Source organism: Phocoena sinus, chromosome 6 (assembly GCF_008692025.1).
Source record: "Phocoena sinus isolate mPhoSin1 chromosome 6, mPhoSin1.pri, whole genome shotgun sequence".
Lineage (NCBI taxonomy): Eukaryota > Metazoa > Chordata > Mammalia > Artiodactyla > Phocoenidae > Phocoena > Phocoena sinus.
Window position 1 is genome coordinate 36455026 of NC_045768.1, and position 18887 is coordinate 36473912.

At 41.5% G+C, this 18887-nt stretch overlaps 1 protein-coding gene across 12 annotated transcripts in view; it reads left to right on the forward strand.

The window, feature by feature from the left end:
• The window catches only part of RNF38 (ring finger protein 38), a 123903-nt gene that overhangs the window by 59274 nt on the left and 45742 nt on the right, over positions 1–18887 (forward strand). The window contains exons 1-2 of one of the 12 annotated variants that reach the window (XM_032634729.1): positions 4526–4624; positions 12921–13070. The exons of 2 other annotated variants lie outside the window; for them this stretch is intronic. Coding sequence is in view for 3 of the 10 variants with exons in the window: in XM_032634724.1 (XP_032490615.1) it covers positions 12921–13070 (150 nt within the window). In the remaining 7 variants the exon portion in view is untranslated. Of the gene's footprint in view, positions 1–4492; positions 4625–4753; positions 5134–5222; positions 5385–12920; positions 13071–18887 lie in introns of those variants that run through there. 9 more of the 12 variants (XM_032634728.1, XM_032634733.1, XM_032634732.1 and 6 more) reach the window with 9 other exon arrangements.

Genomic DNA, 18887 nt, shown 5'->3' on the forward strand with positions numbered 1-18887 from the left:
CTATGTACCTCATACAAGTGAAGTCATATAATGTCTTTTTGTGACTGACTTAGCATAATGTTGTCAAAGTTCATCCATGTTGTAGCATGCCTCAGAACTTCCTTCCCTTTAAAGGCTGAATAATATTCCATTGTATGTGTATAATACATTTTGTTTATTCATCCATGGATGGCCACTTGGGTTGCTTCCATGTTTTGGCTATTGTGAATAATGCTGCTGGAACATAGGTGCAGCATTATCTCTTTTAGACCCTGCTTTCAACTCTTTTGGGTATATGCCTAGAAGTGGAATTGTTAGATCATTTCTTTCTTTCTTTCTTTCTTTTTTTTCTATTTTTAATGTTTTGAGGAACCACTATTTTGTTTTCCAAAGTGACTGCACCATTTTACATTCCCATTAGGAGTGCACAAGGATTCCAGTTTTTCCACATCCTTGTCACCACTTGTTGTTTTCTGTTTTGTTTAATAGTAGCCATCCTAATGAGTGTGAGGTAGTATCATTGTGGTTTTGATTTGCATTTCCCTCCTGACTAGTGATGTTGAACATATTTTCATGTGCTTACTGGACATTTGTATGTCTTTGGAGAAGTGTCTATTTCAGTGCTTTGCCCATTTTATAATCAGGTTTTGGATTTTGTTTGGTTGTAGTTCTTTATATATTCTGGATATTAACCTCTTATCAGACATGATTTGGAAATATTTTCTATTCCGTAGGTTCCCTTTTCATTTTGAAGTAATCCAATTTATCTATTTTTTTCTCTTGTTGCCTGTGAGTTTCAGAATGAGATCTTCCTTATATATGTCCTAAGATTATAATTGTTTTTCTTTTGTTAGAAATAAGGAAAAGGGACTTCCCTGGTAGTCTAATTGGTTAAGACTCCATGCTTCCAATGCAGGAGGCATGGGTTCGATCCCTTGTCGGGGAACTAAGATCTCGCATGCTGCTCGGTGTGGCCAAAAAAAAAAAAAGAAAGAAAAGAAAAGAAATAAGGAAAAGACAAAATCTGACAAGAAATCCATAACTACTAAAGAAATCTAATTCCAAGTTCAGATAGCTAACCAGCAAATTCTACCAAACATTTAAAGGAGGCATAACACCAATCTTATAGAAACTCTTGTAGAGAATAGAAAGAGAGAGAATACTCTGTGATTCATTTTCTGAGGCTAGCATAATATCTGTAACAAAACTTGATAAGGACATTACAAAAAATGGAAAATAACAGCTAATCTCACTTAAGAACACAGATGTAAAAATTCTAAGCAAAATATTAGCAAACCAAATCCAACAATATATAAAAAGAGTAGTGCAGTATGACATGATTTTATTAGGAATGTAAAATTGGTTTAACCTCCAAAAAACAATCGAGGTAATTCACCCAGTAACAGAAAATCCATGATTATCTCATATACAGAAAATTTTGATGAAATTAAATATCCATTTTATGATAAACTTTTAACAAATTTGAAATAAGAACGAACTCCCTTGATTTGCTAAAGGAATCTACAAAAAACCTACAGCCAACATCATACTTAATGGTGAAATGTTGGAAGCTTTCCAGTTTTTTTGTTTGTTTGTTTTTGCTGTATGCAGGCCTCTCACTATTGTGGCCTTTCCCGTTGAGGGCTCCGGACTCGCAGGCTCAGCGGCCATGGCTCATGGGCCCAGCCATTCCGCAGCATGTGGGATCTTCCCGGACCGGGGCACGAACCTGTGTCCCCTGCATCGGCAGGCGGACTCTCAACCACTGTGCCACCAGGGAAGCCCAGCTTTCCAGTTTTGGAATAAGATGAAGATGCATGCTCTCACTGTATCTATTTAGCATTGAACTGGAGGTCCTAGCAAGTGCAGACAAGAGGAAACCACGTTAGAAAGAAAGAAATTGAACAGTCATTTTCTGCCAACAGGACTGTATATGTAGAAAACTGAAAAAAAATTAACAAAACTATTAGAATTAATAATTATATATAAAACCTAGAATAGACCCTAGAACAAATGTGCAAGATCTCTACAGAAAACTGTGAAGCATTATTGAAAAAATCAGCAACTCCGGTAAATAGAAGGGTTCATCTTACCTGTTTACAGATTGAAGATTCAATATTGTAAAGAGATCAATACCACCTAATTTATCTCTGGATCCCATGCTGCCCAATAAAAAAATCTCCGCTGTCATTCCCATGTGTTAGACTGATAGGGCACCAGGGTAGACAATCCCAGTGACCAGATACATTTGAAGGAACTGCAATATTTTCCTCTTTGGTAAGCAACATACTGGTATATTTTTATTTTAGAAGTTGAGGGGACTTAAATGACTTAGGTACCCCAGGAAGAAGTTTTTAGTAGGCATTCACAGTTTTCATTTCTGTCATGAAAACGAATTTTAAAGGGCAGTCTTGGAGTCAGAATTCTCAAAAGTTCTTGCTACAAGCAACTACTTTTCGCACAAGTGCTGTACTGTCCCCTAGCCACATGTGACTATTTAAACAATCCTGGTTAATGCATTAGTTGCACTAGCCCCATTTTAGGTGCTCACTCAGTAGCCATATGTATGTAGCTAATGGCTACCTTTTGGATGCTGCAGATGTTGAACATTTCTATCATTGCAGAAAGATCCATTGGACACCTCTCCAACAAGGCTTCCCACCTTTTTGGACCGACACCAAGTAGAATTTTAGGTGGACTGGGGTTGAGCCACTGCTCTGGCATAATTTACTTCCTGCCACATTAGGTGGTCAGTGGCCCACCTTAAAACGTAATCCACTCATCAGGTGTTTATTAGCAGGGTACCAGATTTTCTGGTTAAGAAAATCAACTAGAAAAGAAATTGCAGTACGAATTTCCAACAATTCAACCTTGAGGTGTGGGAGCATTGTTTACATGTAGACAGACTTCTTAGGTGAAGCCTTCAGATCCCAGTTAACTAAGATCTCAGCCATTTGAGAAGGGTTCTCAAAGAGTGCCTAACAAAGGATTGGCTGAAGCCCAGGGGGAATTCACATAAGCTTAAGGGTTAGGAACCCTGGAGGACTGTAATAGATATTTGCTGCTGAAATTCAGCACTTGAGGAACCTGACTCTTAGGATTGGACAGCTTCCAAATGGTAATTTCCCTCCCTGTTCCCAATTTTTGTCTCTATTTCCCCCTATCATTACATAGCCCATGCCCAAGTAAACAAGAAAAGCTGTTTCAGGGTGGTCTGTATTATGTAAGGAAGCTTATATAGCTGAGATTCTGTTGGAAGATCTGTAATGCTAGGTGAATCCACAGCCGTAAAGGGGGTATTATGGGGGATCCAGATGTTAGAAGTGGATTACATTGGATGCACCTAAAGGTGTGGTTGGGATTTATGACTCTGTGCTGTGAAATGGGGGGGGAACCTTAAAAGTTTGGATGTAATCATCTCCAAATTGGCTGCTTTGGAAGACTAGCCAGAGAGGGCTTTGGGAGAACAGTCAGCTAGATAACTGGGCTACATATGGGGGTGTGGGGCTGGGGGAGGGGACTTGTTCATGGGGGCAAGTTATCTCATTCTAGCCTCTCTTTGTCCAGGAGTTGTAAAAACCTGTGATGTTATTGCTGGAACTTTGAATTCAGCAGTTGCTAAGCACCTGCTGTTGTATTTCAGGCTGTAGGTTTAGACCTTAGGGTTACAGAGTCAAAACAGGTCGCCCAGTGTGATATGGGAGACAGATGTTCACAAATAATTACCCTTTCGTGTTATTCATATCAATGCATAGAGGTTCAGAGGGTCCTGGAACAACATTTTAGTCTGGTTCCCTAATTTTCTACAGGAGGCATCTGAGGCCCACAGCAGGAAGGAGACTGGTTTAAGTAATGCCAACAGAACCAGAACCTGGGCTTTTGATGATTGGACTGAAATATGATCACCATCCTTGAAGACATAATTCCTATCTGCTTAAAACCCACTTCTTCGATACTGTCCCCTTGACTGCCCTCTTTTCCTCCGATACCATTTAAACTATTTTGTCCTTGTATTTATTGCGCTTTTATGGAAGATCTTACTTCCTCTTTTAGATCTCGAACATGATTAGGACAGGCACCATGCCAGCTTCGGTCTTCGTACCTATCTCATTTCCTGTCCTCAGCACAATATGAATAACTGTTTAATTGAGCCTTACAGTAGTACAAGTTGGGTTTGAACCTGACTCTCCATTGAGACACCTTGGCCAAAGACACCTTGGCCAAATCACCTCTCTCTACGTCAATAAAAATTCCTAACATTTGGGCCACATGAATACATACTATATTGGGAATTTGAGTGAGGTTAATTACTGTTTGATGGCTGAGTTTTGGAGGCGGTACGCACGGACTTGCAGCAACACTTGGGGAGAAATATATAGAACTCGTAGGCTCGGCCCGCCCGCGGCCCGGCATAGCGGCAGCTTTTCCGGGCGCCAGGCGTGGGGGGCGGGGCAGGGCGGGGCTGCGCAGGGGTGCGGCGCGACGGCTCTGTTGCCGGAACTAGTCCGAGTCGCGCGCCTGGACGTGCGCAGCCTGCCCCGCCCCCTCCCTCCGCGGGTGGAAACAAAGGGGGCTCCGCGCGCGGAGATAAGCCGAGGGGGAAAGGGGCGGAGCGACTGGCGGTCTCGCGCCCTGGGATCGCGAGGTTTGTTCAGGAGAGGGGGCGGGGTGGGGTGGGAGCGACCCAGACCCGAGAAGTGGGAGGGCCGCGTGCTCGCGCATCTTGCGGCCTAGCGGTGGGGGGGTGTCGCTTGCGCGCGCAGCGCAGGGTACTGCGCCGGCGCGTCCGGTCAGCGAGCACCGGGGAGGGGCGCAGCGGGGCGGGGCCCCCTCGTGCAGCGGTGCGGGGTCGTGCGGCGGCCGGGGCGGTTAGGGCGCGGGGGCCGAGAGGATGGAGCCCCCGAGGCGTTAGCCGACTTTTGTCAGCTCTGGGCGTGCAGCCGTCGTTTCTTGGCGCGGCCCGTGTGATGGTGCCGGGAGGAAGGAAGCGCCGTGATAGCGCGTCGGTCGGAGCCCGGGTTCCAGGGTTGAGAAGGCCCGGGAACAGAGGATCTGGCGAGCTGGCCGCTGGCTGGACGAGCGGTCACAATAGGAGGCGGTGGCCCAGCGAGGAGCCGCGGGAGTAGCCCCGCAGGGCGGAGCCTTCCTTTGCAGGTACTGGCTGCCGCAGCCGTTGGTTCCCGCATGAGGGCGGGACGGGCCGAGCCTTGGGCTGTTGGGAGCCTGCGGGACCGCGCTAGAGATGAGGTTGCTTGGTGTTCAGCGGGGCGCGGCCGGGCCGCCCGGCGCTCTTTGTTCCCGAGGCACCGGCGAGGAGGTGCGGGCACAGCCCTCGGGAGCGCCGGCCCGCCGCGTCTGGCAGATGGCCTCGCTCTTTCGCTCCCTCCCTTTTTGCCCAGGCGCAGGTAAAATGATGTCACTCAGGACAACGCAGAACCCAGTCAGAAGGGTCCTGTCTCCGTCCTTGTGACGCCGCGGGTTTCTGAACAGGCTGCGTTTTGTTCTCGGGTTGGGAATTCTTCCTTTCAGGGCTGAAGAATGGAAGAGGTTGGTTTTGAGCCGAGAGTTTTTCAAAGTATTGAGGGCCAAAGAGAGTAAAGTTTTCGTTTACGTGTGTAGGACTTGTAAGACCTTGTTTTTTCTTTATGCTGCAAAAATGATGTATACTATTAACATTAAAAGTTGGGTATGTTAGTTCTTGCACCGTAAATAGAAACGAATAATGTAATATTGAATTGCCTTTTCTCTTTTCTTACGAGGCGCACTTAATATACGAAATTTTAAGTATGCAAATCATTCACAGTCGTTTATTACCTTAGAATTGCAGGCCTTTTTGGATACTATTTGGCCTCGATTGCAGGTACTGTTGTTAACACAATTACCGCAAAATTCCTTTAAGTAGGTAGCAGCCCTGGTAACTAGTCTAAATTTATTTTTTAAAGCCATTCTCTCAGTTCTTAAGAAATCAAAACTTAATGAGGATCTAGGGACAGTTGGGATCAAAGTAAAATTGTTTCTGTCTTCCATTGGAAGAAATTGGGTTTCTATAGGAGTAACAATACAAGACCAAATATAGGGGTCAGATCAGTTACATTGCAGCTGGCATGTATTCAATACTTGCAGTAAATAGGTGAAAATTGCTAACTGGATTTTTAAGTAGGAATTGTATCATTTAATGTACTCCAGCTCTTGCTGGCTCATAAACGTATTGGCATAGTATATTTCACTTGAAAACCTATTAAACCTTAAATCTATTCATTATAGGGGTTCAATTTTAAGTTGATATTTGTAATTTTTTTGTAAGGCTTGTTTCTAAAAGACTTGGTAGCCTTGAGAGGCTATAGTTGGATAAATTTTGCCACAAATTAGCCATGTGCTCCTCAAGTCCTCATCTGTAAAATATGAGAGTTGGATTTAAATGTTCTCTGTGGTCCCTCCACTTCTGATATCTTCTGTGACTCTGGAAGGTAGTGTGTTTCTGTACTTGTTGAGTTTTATCTACCCATCCAATTTTTATAGCTAAACTTAAGTTGGAAGTTATTAATCTGAGTAAATATTGAGAATTTTCTGTACTAGAGCAATCTGAATTTTGAGCAAGGGTGGACAGAGGATAGCACAGTTAGACATAACTGAATATGTTAGCATCATAACGTGGAGTGTAGACCTGTTGTGTCTGCAGTTGCTTTGGATGAGGCTTTTAGTTACATCGCTAGACTGTTTATTTTTTTTTTTTTTTTTTTTGCGTTATGCGGGCCTCTCACTGTTGTGGCCTCTCCCGTTGCGGAGCACAGGCTCCGGACGCGCAGGCTCAGTGGCCATGGCTCACGGGCCCAGCCGCTCCGCGGCATGTGGGATCTTCCCGGATCGGGATACGAACCCGTGTCCCCTGCATCGGCAGGCGGACTCCCAACCACTGCGCCACCAGGGAAGCCCTAGACTGTTTATTTTATTTATTTTGGGCTGTGTTGGGTCATCGTTACTGCGTGCAGGCTTTCTCTAGTTGTGGCGAGCAGGGGCTACTCTTCTTTGCGGTGCACACACAGGCTACTCATTACCGTGACTTCTCTTGTTGCAGAGCATGGGCTCTAGGCGCGCGGGCTTCAGTAGTTGTGGCATGCGGGCTCAATAGTTGTGGCTCGCAGGCTCTAGAATGCAGGCTCAGTAGTTGTGGTGCACGGGCTTAGTTGCTCCGTGGCATGGGGGATCTTCCCGGACCACGGCTTGAACCTGTGCCCCCTGCATTGGCAGGCGGATTCTTAACCACTGCGTCACCAGGGAAGCCCCGGTAAGGTAGTTCTTGATTAGTCCTGTGATTGTTGTGTAGTGTCTGGGTCTTAGTCACTAGTTTTCTGGTTGTTTTCCTGCTAACCACATATATCAGGCATCTGTTTTCACGTCGGTTCATCTTTGGTTAAATCATAGTTTGCTTTATGTTTTCTCTCGACAGAGTGTATGGATTGTAAACACATATTTGAACTCTATAGTTGTAGTCTAGTTAATTTGTTCAGTAAATGTTAGATTCCTAACATCACATTGTCTATCTGTAGATGAAGCAAATGCTTGAACTCTATAATGAATTAACGAGTGAGATTTGAGCAAGTAGACAAAGAGGGGCCATGTACACAGTCTTATTTTTCCCCCAGCTCTTCTGTCATTTCATGTTCCTTTTTTTTTTTTATGTTCGTTTTTAAAAGATCTGAACACCTTTCCTTCTCCCCTCTATGTTAGGGGACCCTGTTGTCCTCATTTATTCCTGTTGAATTTGTCCCTCCCTAGACTGAATCTCTTTGAGGGCAAGAAATACTTCTTTTTGTTTTCACAGCATCTAGCACATGGTAGAAATGCAATAAGTATTTGAATTAATTGTGACTTTTATTCAGTAAGACTTACAAAGCACTCAGTCACACTTCATCTTTTCAGATGTGTGTATGTGTGTGTATATATGTATAAATTTTATATTGATTTGGACTGGTCATGGTCTAGATATTTTCCAAATCCATGTAATTCTTAAAAGATAAATCTTGAAAAGATGGTTTAGAGCAATCTACTTTGAGGTTACCAGCGTAAGTAAAATGATTTTAGACATACTTCCTTGAGGGGAAAATAATCCTTGTGCATGCAAATCTGGATTGTAGAAGTGAAGGAAAGAAAAATTTATTAAAAGAATGTGTAAATCTTAACTTTTCCTACCTAACCTTTATGTTCACCTGCTCAGTACATGTAATGGTTAGAGACTTCCTTAGTTGCACGTGCCTCCCTTCCCCCCTTTCCCATTAATTTGTTGGACTGTGGGGTGAGAAAGGAGGGTGGAGCCTTTCGGCTATTTTCACCAGCCCTGGTTCTGCTCTGTTCCCAGAAAGACATGGGCCCAGTTTGTTGTTTGCCTTAACTCAATAATGGGAATAATAGTTTATTTTAAAAAGAGAGTGTCCCATTGCTGGACAGTAATGATCCTTCCCCGGTAAGTAGTACCAGTTCTTGAATGGTTTAATGACTGCATAATAGTCCGCCAAGCACACATACCATAATCTCACTTAACAAATACTTATTTGTTAAACATTTAGGTTACTTCTAGTTCCCTTTTAAATTGTTGCTGTAATGTGATGGACATATTTGTGCTTATGGCTTTTCTCATATTTTGGAATATAATCTCAGAATTTGTCAGATGAAAGATCAATTATTCGAACTGTTAATTTGTTAATGAAATCTCCTTGATTATTTTCCAGGAGATTAATATTTGCCATCATGGAAGCAGTGAGAATATTTGGATTTTTAGATAATTTGGATTCGACCTCTTCATTTTTTAGGTACCCAGACTTGGACCTAGAGGAGGAGTAAGGCACTTGTTCGAGTCAACATTGACCAAGCACCTAACTCATCATTTTTTGTTTTTTTTTTTCCCTTTGTCTGTTAGCCTATGATTTGAGTGCCTTTGAGCAGATGGTATGCAGCTTTTGTAACAGTGAACAATTTTTTTTCTGGAGGGTAATGTGGCCATTTTGGAGAAGGCCGTTTGGCCTTTTGAGCAATTTATTTTGTGGAAAGTACATTATTTAATACTGGCCTAGAGATCATACACCTGTATATCCTCTACTTCACTTATATGAGAAAAATGTAAATGAAGGAAGCTGTCATCAGAAGTGATTTTGGAGGATGCAAGTTCTGGGACAATATGTAGACCTAAGTCCAATGTTATTTTTAACACAATAACTGCAACAATTTGCCACAGTAACAATAATACTACACTCTAACACAAAGGTTAAATTGTTGGTTATATTATGGTTACCAAGACAGGGAAGGCCACATTAAACAGAAGATGTCCTTAAAATAGTAATGTGTTATTGCTTAAAAGGTTAAACTGTTTTCTATAATTCTAGTCTTGTGAAATAGAAAACAGTTATGCTGGGCGAATTAGTCATATAGTTATATGTAGATAAACATTAGAAATGAGATGTGTAGGGAGTTGCAGATTCAGTCCCATCTCAGGAATATTTTCATGGCAGGACTTTTTAAATATAGGTGCATCCTGAGAGAAGGCTGAAGTTACCATGTCCTTGTAATGCTCAGCAGTTGGTAGGTTAGGGAAAAATAGAACTATTGATTTTCAGATATAGTATAACCTCAGTAATCTTAATGAGGGAGAGTTAGGGAAGTAGTGGAAGTCAGAAACAAGTTACAAGGAAACAAATTTATTTTTAAATGCTTAAAATAGCTTTAAATAGGCATTGTGGAATAGTTGTTCCTTACTAATCCAACTAGATAGATTATAAAGAATGTTACTTTTAAAATTCTTCAGTTAGAAGGTGGTTTAGTGGGTTGAGTCTGAACCTTAGAGCCAGCTAGACTTGGCTTCAAATTATGTCTCTGGTGTTTATGAGATGTTTCGCTTTAAGCAAGTTGGTTAACCCTAACTTGCAGTATGTAAAGATCAGAAAGCCCAGTTTGGTTCCTGGCATGAAGTTTACTATTACCAGATTGAGGTTTTAAAAACTGCTGTATTGCTTAGATAAAAAGTCATCTTTCATAATTAAACTAATACAGCTAGAATTTTGGAGAAGAAACTCCTTGAGTGTGGTACAACAGTTTTTATTATGTACATGTATGTTATGTTAGTTTTCTATTGTGTGTAACAAATAACCACAAATTTAGTACCTTAAAACACAGATCTGTTATCTCACAGTTTCCATGGATCGAAGTCCTGGTATGGGTTAGCTGTAGAGTCTTCTGTTCAGGGTCTTATTTGGCTGGAGCTATGATTTTTATTAGAGACTTGATGGCCTCTTCCAAGCTCACTGTTGTTGGTGTAATGTGGTTCTTGTGATTATAGGGCTGAGGTTCCCCCATTTTCTTGCTAGCTGTCAACTGGTGACCATTCTCAGTTCCTAGGTGCCCTCAGGTCTCTACCACATGGCCCCCTTCATATGACTTCTCAGAACCTAGCAGCTTAGTCTATAAGGTTGGCAGGAGAATCTCTTTAGGAAGGGCTCAACTTCTCTTTTGAGAGCTTTCTCTCATTAAGTCAGGCCTACCCAAGGTAATCTCTCCTTTGATTAACTTAAAATTCAGTGACTTGGAATCTTAATTATATTTGAAAATCCCTTCACCTCTGTGAAAGGGTTTGTGTAATTTAGGTCATATAATTTAACCTAATCATGGGAATGAAATTCACCATATTTACAGTCCTACCCCCACACCAGGGAGGGATGGATTATACAGGAGATAGACACCAGAGGTGGGAATCTTGGAGACCATCTTAGAATTCTTTCTTCCCTTCTCTCCCCCTACTCCCCCCGCCACCCCACTTCCCCCTGCAAGGACCAGGGTTTGCCAGTTTTTTACACGTATTACTGAAATCTGTTTTCCCAGCCAGCTCTTGTACTAGCAGTTTGTGAGACTGCTTTAAGTATGATAGTTGAAGGTAGATGGCCTTGTTAAAACACTCTTCAAATGTACTTATTGTGCAAAGTGTAAGCTTAAGATTGCAGAAAGAATATGAAGCCTGCATCAAGGAACAGAGACCATTTTGAGAGAGGAGAGAACTGCTTTAAAGTAGTAAAAGCACTCCTTACATTAAATGAGTCAGGAATGTGAAACTACTTCTTCCTTTGAAATATTTTCTACTCTTGCCCTCAGATAAACCCAGGGCTCCTACCTCTATTCTGATTTTTGCCTGTATTATGGCATTTAAAACATTATCCTGTAGTTGGCTGCTTGCATCTTTCTTTTTAAAACTAGAATAAGTTCCTTGAGGGTGGGATCCATGTTTTATTTCATTTTCTAACATAACTCTTTGCTTATAAGAGGGTGTGAATAAATATTCCTTGATTCAGTCATTTATATTTCATCACAGTGGTAAAGGGTATTGGCACATTCATGTTTATAGTACAGAGAAAAGCTTTAGTTCATGTCCAAAACATTTTGTGGAGTAGTACTAATGAATTCTAAAGTTACTGCCCTCAATTTTGCTTTCAATCCTAGGAAGGTCTTTGGAAGTAATTTTACTGTTAGCAACAGGCCTGGTCATTTATCTGTTTACCAGGCTCGTAGCAAACCAGAAACCAAAATTTATAAAGGGGCTAAAGAAGGTTATTATAGCAGGATTATTCATGTAATTAGCATGCCACTTTATGATCTGTCTCTGCCTTCCTCTCTGGCTGCTTCCTTACTGACCAGTTACACTGAACATTTTGTAGTTTCTTGACTACACTGTTAGCAATTACCTCTCCAAAGCACCAGTATGGACCATTATCACAGAAAGATACTTTTTTTTCTTTTTCTTTTTTTTTTTGCGGTACGTGGCCCTCTCACTGTTGTGGCCTCTCCCGTTGAGCACAGGCTCCGGACGCGCAGGCTCAGACTGCCATGGCTCACGGGCCCAGCCGCTCCGCGGCATGTGGGATCTTCCCGGACCGGGGCATGAACCCGTGTCCCCTGCATTGGCAGGTGGACTCTCAACCACTGCGCCACCAGGGAAGCCCGAAAGATACTTTTTTATACAGTGATTTGCTTTTGTTTCTTTTTTATAGCATATACTTCTTGAAGGTAGGAAATCATAACTATCTTTTGTTTTTAGTGCCTGTCACAGAATAGACACTTAACATGTAAGGGAATGAGTGCAGCAATGAAACTAAAAACAAGACAGCCTTAAAGACATGGTCTTTAGTGTAGGAACAAGCGGCTACATAAACCTTAACCCCCAAAGGCAGTTCACGCCACAGCACAGTGGAACAGGTGATACTCATGATGTCTGTGATCAAAAATGCTACAGATTAAGTATACTTACATATGAGTTTAAGGGGATTAACTCACAATCTAGTCAAGCATTTAAAACATGCAGTCATTTACTTTGAGGCTTATGATCTTGTCCTTTATTCATTAGGAAGGTTGCTAGGTTTGTGTTGAATAGAGCTGAGATCTCCACAATGAAAATCTTGTTTTCTATACTTGGGATCACTATAGAAATTTTGCCATAGATGTTCTGAAATCTCTCTTCCCTTGCATGATCATTTGGAATGTTAGCTTAAAAAGAGAATGAAAAATTAATCATCGCCAGGTAGACACTAATCTTTCTGTACTTAAGTGATTTTTACTTCAGGTTTTCTTGATATGAAGTCTTATCTGTCATTTAGGGTTTCAGAATTAATGCCAACAGAAAAGATACAATAGATATTATATGGGAAACATAGGAAGGACTTTGCGTTCTTGAGCAGTGCTATTTTGCCTTTAAAGAAAGTTTTTATAAGAGAGATCCATTGCCAGAGGCAACCTTTGTCATCCTTATATTTGTTTTGATGTTTAAGATTAATTTTTTATTTCTTTTCAGTCTCTGCTAACAAAATCATCAGATACCTAGAAAATCCAGACTGTCCTTCATAGGCATGATTCTCCACATTGGTGCAGCTAGCCATGAACTATCCTTTTCTTCTCCCTCTTTTTCCCAGATATCTCCCGGGGCCAATTCAGCACCTCTACCTGGCCATCCTAACAAGGTGATTTGTGAAAGGGTGAGACTTCAGAGCCTGTTCCCTCTCCTCCCAAGTGATCAGAACACTACCATTCAAGAGGATGCTCACTTCAAAGCTTTCTTCCAGGTTCTTATATATTTACCCTTTCCCTTCATAGGGCTGAAAGCCACAAGATACATTCTAGGTTGTTTCTAGGAAGGCTTGAGACAAAATTCTCAGAATCTTCTTACTTCTTATTTTCTGTTATATGTGGGAATAAGTATTCTTCTTAGAGGGAGTCTTTAACATAACTTTTTCAGCCAGCTTTTCTGAAGAATGTTTGTCTTTGTCTTGAGCTGCTGTTACTATTTGACCACTTAATATTCTTGTTTTTTTATCTTTTGGTCTTAATCACTTGTCCTAATAGGTCTAGTTCTGTAGGAAGGTAGAAGATATTACAGAATATGTGAAATTGTATAGGGAAGGAAAATGGAAGCATGTAAGGTATTTTTTAAAGTCATCACTACTTATTTGCTTAACATCCAGAGTTTGATAGTAATGCATATTTCAAAGAGAAAACATGGTTACTTGCCTTCTGTAACTTTTTATACCTGTGGGTAAAATGTGTTTAAAAATTTGGTTACATACAAAATGAAAACAAATTAAGGTATGAATGGATTTAAACTGTCATTAGGTTATTAACAAGAATACTAGGATGTGCTCACATAAATCATTGGCTACTACATTTACAATCCATTATTCCTAGAGAAGCAAGTTTTAGTAATGGAATTCGTTATTACCACAAAGGAAACTAAGTTACAGAATTGCTTTTGTATACTAGGGTTGTGGGCCAAGTCATGTAATTGTATACTAGGGTTGTGGGCCAAGTCATTTAATTGTACATGTGTATATAAACCTGAGGTAGTGAGAGTTGCTAATCAAATCTAGGACTTTTGGATAGAGCTAGCTCATTTTCTGTTTGTGTGGGAGTGACAGGTTGGGAATTGGGACTAGTTCTGAAAGAGAAATGCTTGTGACACATTAAATTGGAGGTGTAGGATTTCTTAGGGTAGGTGTTTAGGTGATCTAGGGCTCTTTAATCTGCTTTCTTTGTTAATATTTGTGCCAGGTTCTCTGCTTTGTGTGTATTGTCTCCTTTTGTTTTTAACCGTCATAATAAACTAGTCCTGGATGGTTTTCTAGATGAAGAAATAGGGTCAGAGAATCTCGCTGAGATGCCCAATTACATATCTAGTTGTTGGCAGAACAGAAATTCAAATCCAACTTTTGCTATTTCTTGTCTACTATATCATACCAGCTTTGGATGTTAACAGATAATTCTGTAAACACAGTTCAGTGTATGTTAAGAGACATCATCTGTATTGAATTGAATGGCATATTGACTGCCATTTTGGATACAGCATTAGCTTGCAAGAGCTTGATCTTTAACAATAGACCAATATAGCTAAGGAAGAAATTGACTTTGTACCGTCACTACTGCCACTAATAAACAGTTATTTGACACTTTCTGTGCTCTCCAGACCTCCTTTGAGTCTTTAAGCATTAACTCAATATTAACTTTAAACTCAAAGAGTAGCTGCCAAATGCAATAGATTAAACCCATGTTTTGGGACTTCCCTGGTGGCACAGTGGTTAAGAATCTGCCTGCCAATGCAGAGGACACGGGTTCAAGCCCTGATCCATGCCTACACGCCACAGAGCAACTAAGCCCGTGTGCCACAACTACTGAAGCCCGCGCGCCTAGAGCCCGTGCTCCGCAACAAGAAAAGCCACTGCAATGAGAAGCCCGTGCACCGCAACAAAGAGTAGCCCCCGCTCGCCACTACTAGAGAAAGCCTGCATGCAGCAACAAAGACCTAAGCAACCATAAATATATAAATTAATTAGTTTTTTAAAAAAAGAATTAAACCCATGTTTTGAAAATAAAACCAAAAAGTTAGACCCAGTTCCATTGGATGTTGCAGAAAGGTGAAAGGTGTTACTGTTAAGTTTTTATTTATAGTCCTAATTTAACTTAAATCTTACTTTTCTCTAACTTTAGAATAAGGCCCTCAATGTACTTTGCTCCCAAGAGAGACTAGAGATTTTCTTTGCCCACTTATTACCCTACCACTGTTCCACATGAAGCAAAGTAAATCCTTCTCATATCCCCTTCGAGATATTGTCAGATACCTTCAGCCAATTCTGATACCATGATTAGGTGTGATTTCTTAGTTCCAGTTATGGTTCTCATCCTTATAAAACTTAGCTGCCATGTAAAAACTAGAACCTATGCAGCCACGTCGTATCCTCAGAAGGTTATTCCCTTAATGCAGTTTTCTCTCGGCTTTCCTCCAAACTCTTTCTGCTTTTCCTTCCCCCTTGACTCCATCCATTCTAAACAGACTCACCTACCTCTTCCATTTTTTTCTTAAAGCACCCTCTCCACTTCCATATTGTAGCTGAAACTAGTCTCTTTTACGAGGACATCATTTTCCCTGTAGCCTTTTCTAAGGGTAAAGAAATTACTGCTTTTTCCTGCTCCAAGCATGGGATTGGGTATGTAGCTAGTAGGTAGGATGGTCATAGAGGTGAAGGAAAGTGTTGATACACTCCTGGATCCTTGTTTTTAATCACTAATCTTCTTTCAACAAAAAGCTCACCCTGGTTTTTTTTTTTTTGCGGTATGCGGGCCTCACACTGTCGTGGCCCCTTCCGCCACGGATCACAGGCTCTGGACGCGCAGGCCCATCTGCTCCGTGGCATGCGGGATCCTCCCGGACTGGGGCACGAACCCGTGTCCCCTGCGTCGGCAGGCGGACTCCCAGCCACTGCGTCACCAGGGAAGCCCCTCATCCTGTTTTTGATCTCTTTTTTCATCTCCACTACTTACCAAGTTTGTGTCACTGTCCTTGTTTATTAAAGACTTTTGCACTTTGCTGCTTTTTACTTGTTTTTCTAGTCAAAATCTTTCAAATTTCGTATGTTTTTTAATTTTAAAAATTATGAAATATTTCATATATGCAAGTTATAAAATATAAAGAAGACATATGTATAAGTTTTAAAAAATCACCATCTAGCTTAAGAAATCAACTATTGCCAATGTTTTTGAAGCTTCCATATTATATTCAGGTGCTGTCCCAAACCTGTGCCTTGGGTAAACCTCTGTTGAATTTTGTGTTCAGTATCTCTTTGCTTTTCTGTGTGGTTTTTACTACATATAGTATACCTCAATACTATACTATTTAGTTTCTGAACTTATTGTAAATGGTATCATACTTTGTGTGTTTTTGCCATTTTGAAATTCATCCATATTGATGCATGTGGCTGTGTCCTGTAGATTCATTTTCCTGCTTTTAGCGTTACATTTATATGAATGTACTGTACTATAGTTTATCCCTTCTCTTTTTGATGGACATTTGGGTAGTCTCCAGTTTTCTATTACTATTATTAGAAACAGTGTTGCCATGAATATTCTTGTATGTTTCCTGGTGCACATTTAGTTGGTATTTTAATGTTCCTTTAAAAATGATGGCTTTGTGTATTTCTTGCTCTTTTTTTTTCCCCTACAAAAGAGGTTTAAGTAGATGCACATTTGCATCTCTATAAAAATAAGCCTAGGGCTTCCCTGGTGGCGCAATGGTTGGGAGTCCGCCTGCCGATGCAGGGGACACGGGTTCGTGCCCCGGTCCGGGAGGATCCCACATGCCGCGGAGCGGCTGGGCCCGTGAGCCAAGGCCGCTGAGCCTCCGCGTCCAGAGCCTGTGCTCCACAGCGGGAGAGGCCACAGCAGTGAGAGGCCCACGTACTACAAAAAAAAAAAAAAAAAAAAAAAAAAAAAAAAAATAAGCCTATATGTAAAATTAGAATCAAAGCCTCCTGTAATTTTTTTAAATTAAAATTAAGGTATAATTAACATACAGTAAAATTCACCTTTTTCCGTGTACAGGTCTGTGAGTTTTGACAAACACATACAGATGTGGGACCATTACAATCAAGATATAGGATAGTTTCAGCACCCCCCAAAATTCCCTCATGTCTGTTTGCTATCAGCCCCCTATAATTTTAAAATTAGCAGTTTCGTGCTACCAACCAATTCAGTGATTGTGATTGAAGATTGTATGCTTTCATTAAAAAGTCATGTACATCGTGGGGAACTTGAATTTCAGGTGTGGCACAACCCTTGATTTCAGGTGTGTGTGTGTTTAACATACACATACATTCTTTTAAAAAATATTTTCCATTATGGTTTATCATAGGATATTGAATATAGTTTTCTGTGCTATACAGTAGGACCTTGTTGTTTATCCATTCTATATAGAAAAGCTAACCCCAGCCTCCCACTCCACCCCTCCCCCAGTCCTGTCCCCCTTGGCAACCACAAGTCTGTTCTCTATGTCTGTGAGTTTGTTTCTGTTTTGTAGATAGGTCCATTGGTACCATACTTTAGTGATATCATATGGTATTTGTCTTTCTCTTTCTGACTTCACTTAGCATGATAATCTCTAGTTCCATCCATGTTGCTGCACATGGCATTATTTCGTTCTTTTTTATGGCTGGATAGTATTCCATTTGTGTGTGTGTATACACACACACACACACCCCTCACATATTCGTTATCCATTCTTCTATTGATGGACATTTAGGTTGTTTCCATGTCTTGGCTGTTGTGTACAATGCTGCTGTGAACGTAAGGGTGCATGTATTTTTTTTTTCAGTATGCAGGCCTCTCACTGTTGTGGCCTCTCACCCATTGCGGAGCACAGGCTCTGGACATGCAGGCTCAGTGGCCATGGTTCACGGGCCCAGCTGCTCCGCGGCATGTGGAATCTTCCCGAATCGGGGCACGAACCCATGTCGCCTGCATCGGCAGGCGGACTTTCAACCACTGCGCCACCAGGGAAGACAGGAACAAAAACTTTTCCAAAAATTGTCATAAAGGGAAATACACCGTAAAGATACTAGATCATATTGTAAAGAAATAGTTTCAAGTCAGTGAGTTCCATGTTGTTAAAACACAGTGGAGGGCTTCCCTGGTGGCGCAGTGGTTGAGAGTCCGTCTGCTGATGCAGGGGACGCAGGTTCGTGCCCCGGTCTGGGAAGATCCCACATGCTGCGGAGCGGCTGGGCCTGTGAGCCATGGCCGCTGAGCCTGTGCGTCCAGAGCCTGTGCTCCGCAGTGGGAGAGGCCACAACAGTGAGAGGCCCACGTACCCAAAAAAAAAAAAAAAAAAAAAAACACAGTGGATGGGAAACAACCTAAGTGTCCCATCATCGGATGAATGGATAAAGATGTGGCACATATATACAATGGAATATTACTCAGCCATAAAAAGAAACGAAATTGAGCTATTTGTAATGAGGTGGATAGACCTAGAGTGTCATACAGAGTGAAGTAAGTCAGAAAGAGAAAGACAAATACTATATGCTAACACATATATATGGAATTTAAGAAAAAAAAAAGTCATGAAGAACCTAGGGGTAAGACAGGAATAAAGACACAGACCTACTAGAGAATGGACTTGAGGATATGGGGAGGGGGAAGGGTAAGCTGTGACAAAGCGAGAGAGAGGCACGGACATATATACACTACCAAAGGTAAGGTAGATAGCTAGTGGGAAGCAGCCGCGTAGCACAGGGAGATGAGCTCGGTGCTTTGTGACCTCCTGGAGGGGTGGGATAGGGAGGGTGAGAGGGAGGGAGACGCAAGAGGGAAGAGATACGGGAATATATGTATAACGGATTCACTTTGTTATAAAGCAGAAACTAACACACCATTGTAAAACAATTACACTCCAATAAAGATGTTAGAAAAAAAAACAACAGTGGATGTTTTGCAGCCCTCATTCTACATGACCTCTTAGTTGAACCCTTGAAACTCCATTACACTGGCTTTCACCATCACACTCCACTCTCCTCTCATCAGGTACTCAACATAAAATGTTGGAGCTTCTCAGGGTTCAG